The following is a 1,313-nucleotide window of genomic DNA, read 5'->3' as shown; positions in this document are numbered from 1 at the left end:
CTGGCATGCTCTGAAGACGAAAAGTTTGACCATACCTGGCATCATTGTTCTCTGTATGGCTCAAAAACCAGTATCATTTACAAATTAATCAAAAACTATTAGCAGAAGCCACAAGGTTTCATAATGATACAGCAATGAGTTCTGATGACAAATTAGTTTGCTCTTTGTCAAATTCATTTGCGTGTTGATTGAGAACAACATTTTGCCTGAATTCAATAACTTCTGTTCTGCGTTGCCTGAAGATGATGTGATTTTCATGATAATCAGATGAACGGACTTGGACGTGTTCGAAAAAAAGGGTTTTCGAAACATTCAAACTGAAAAAAGTTTCACGATGTACGTCATAGAGTGCATTCGACTCGACTTGAGACATTCTGAAGTGCACATTGTGGATGTAAAGCGTAGATAAATATGATTGTGTAGAGGCCTGCATTATGTTTGGCGTTCACAGCACACGTCACTGTAGAGGCAGTGCAAAGACACAGAGAAAAGTGGAACGTCCAACACAGAAACTCGTGCCGTTAGGGTAGGTCCGAGGATTTATCTACTGATTTATTGCACTATAACGCTCACACGAGTCTAGACAGTGGATTAGTCCAGTAGGAGCTCTGCCATGACTCTGTGTAACACTGGTTTCTGAGACAGACAGGAAGTGCAGCCTGTTTGCAGCGAGTGTGTGAGAGAGATGTGGTTTACAGAGGCCTGACTGGTCCTGTGCACTTCCTGTGTGCACTTCCTCTTTCTCTACAAAACTGACTTTCTTCTGAAAACATGACAAAATACAATACAGAAATCATACTTTATTTTAGAGTAAAATAAGGTACTTTCAAATCCCATCTGAATAATAAAAACACATAAAAACACTTGTTTTCCCCGATTTGAGCATCGTTTGGTTCTGCAAACAATTCAACAAACAAAGCGGTTAACTGAGTTCAGTCTGTCGTGAATCAATCACATATTCACTGCGAGTTCAAACCAACAAAATTCAGCCCTGCCTATATTCCTGTATTACTCATTAGATCTCATATTTTCTATTTTACAAGAATCCATTTTCCTCTCACCTTTTTAATGTGGTTCATCCTGATCAGCACTCCTTGACCCCGTTCATTGAGTATGAGCAGTTTTTCAGCCAGTTTGAACTGGTAGGCCATGATCCCTGTCCAGATGAGATGATCCTCAGTGAAACAATGAACGCTGCGGTCTTCACAGATCAACACTGACACCCATTCTGCAGAGAAGGAGGCGCTTACAGAGCTTCCGCTCCTCATGTCTGAGGCACATCTCAGCACTGACACATCTGAGTTCTTCTGCAT

General features: G+C 41.1%; 1 protein-coding gene across 1 annotated transcript in view; it reads right to left on the bottom strand.

Moving 5' to 3' along the window:
- The window catches only part of LOC107574232 (nck-associated protein 1-like), an 18,763-nt gene extending 17,553 nt beyond the window's left edge, over window positions 1–1,210 (bottom strand). Inside the window, exon 1 of the mRNA XM_016260687.1 lies at window positions 1,062–1,210. Within this exon, the coding sequence (XP_016116173.1) occupies window positions 1,062–1,151 (90 nt within the window). The 5' untranslated portion in view covers window positions 1,152–1,210. The remainder of the gene's footprint in view (window positions 1–1,061) is intronic.
- Window positions 1,211–1,313: the final 103 nt, after the last annotated feature.

The sequence above is a fragment of the Sinocyclocheilus grahami genome, unplaced genomic scaffold (genome assembly GCF_001515645.1).
Source record: "Sinocyclocheilus grahami isolate Dianchi unplaced genomic scaffold, SAMN03320097.WGS_v1.1 scaffold2156.1, whole genome shotgun sequence".
NCBI classification, from domain to species: domain Eukaryota; kingdom Metazoa; phylum Chordata; class Actinopteri; order Cypriniformes; family Cyprinidae; genus Sinocyclocheilus; species Sinocyclocheilus grahami.
The sequence above is the reverse complement of the archived record's forward strand: the minus strand, read 5'-3'. Positions and strand labels throughout refer to the sequence as shown.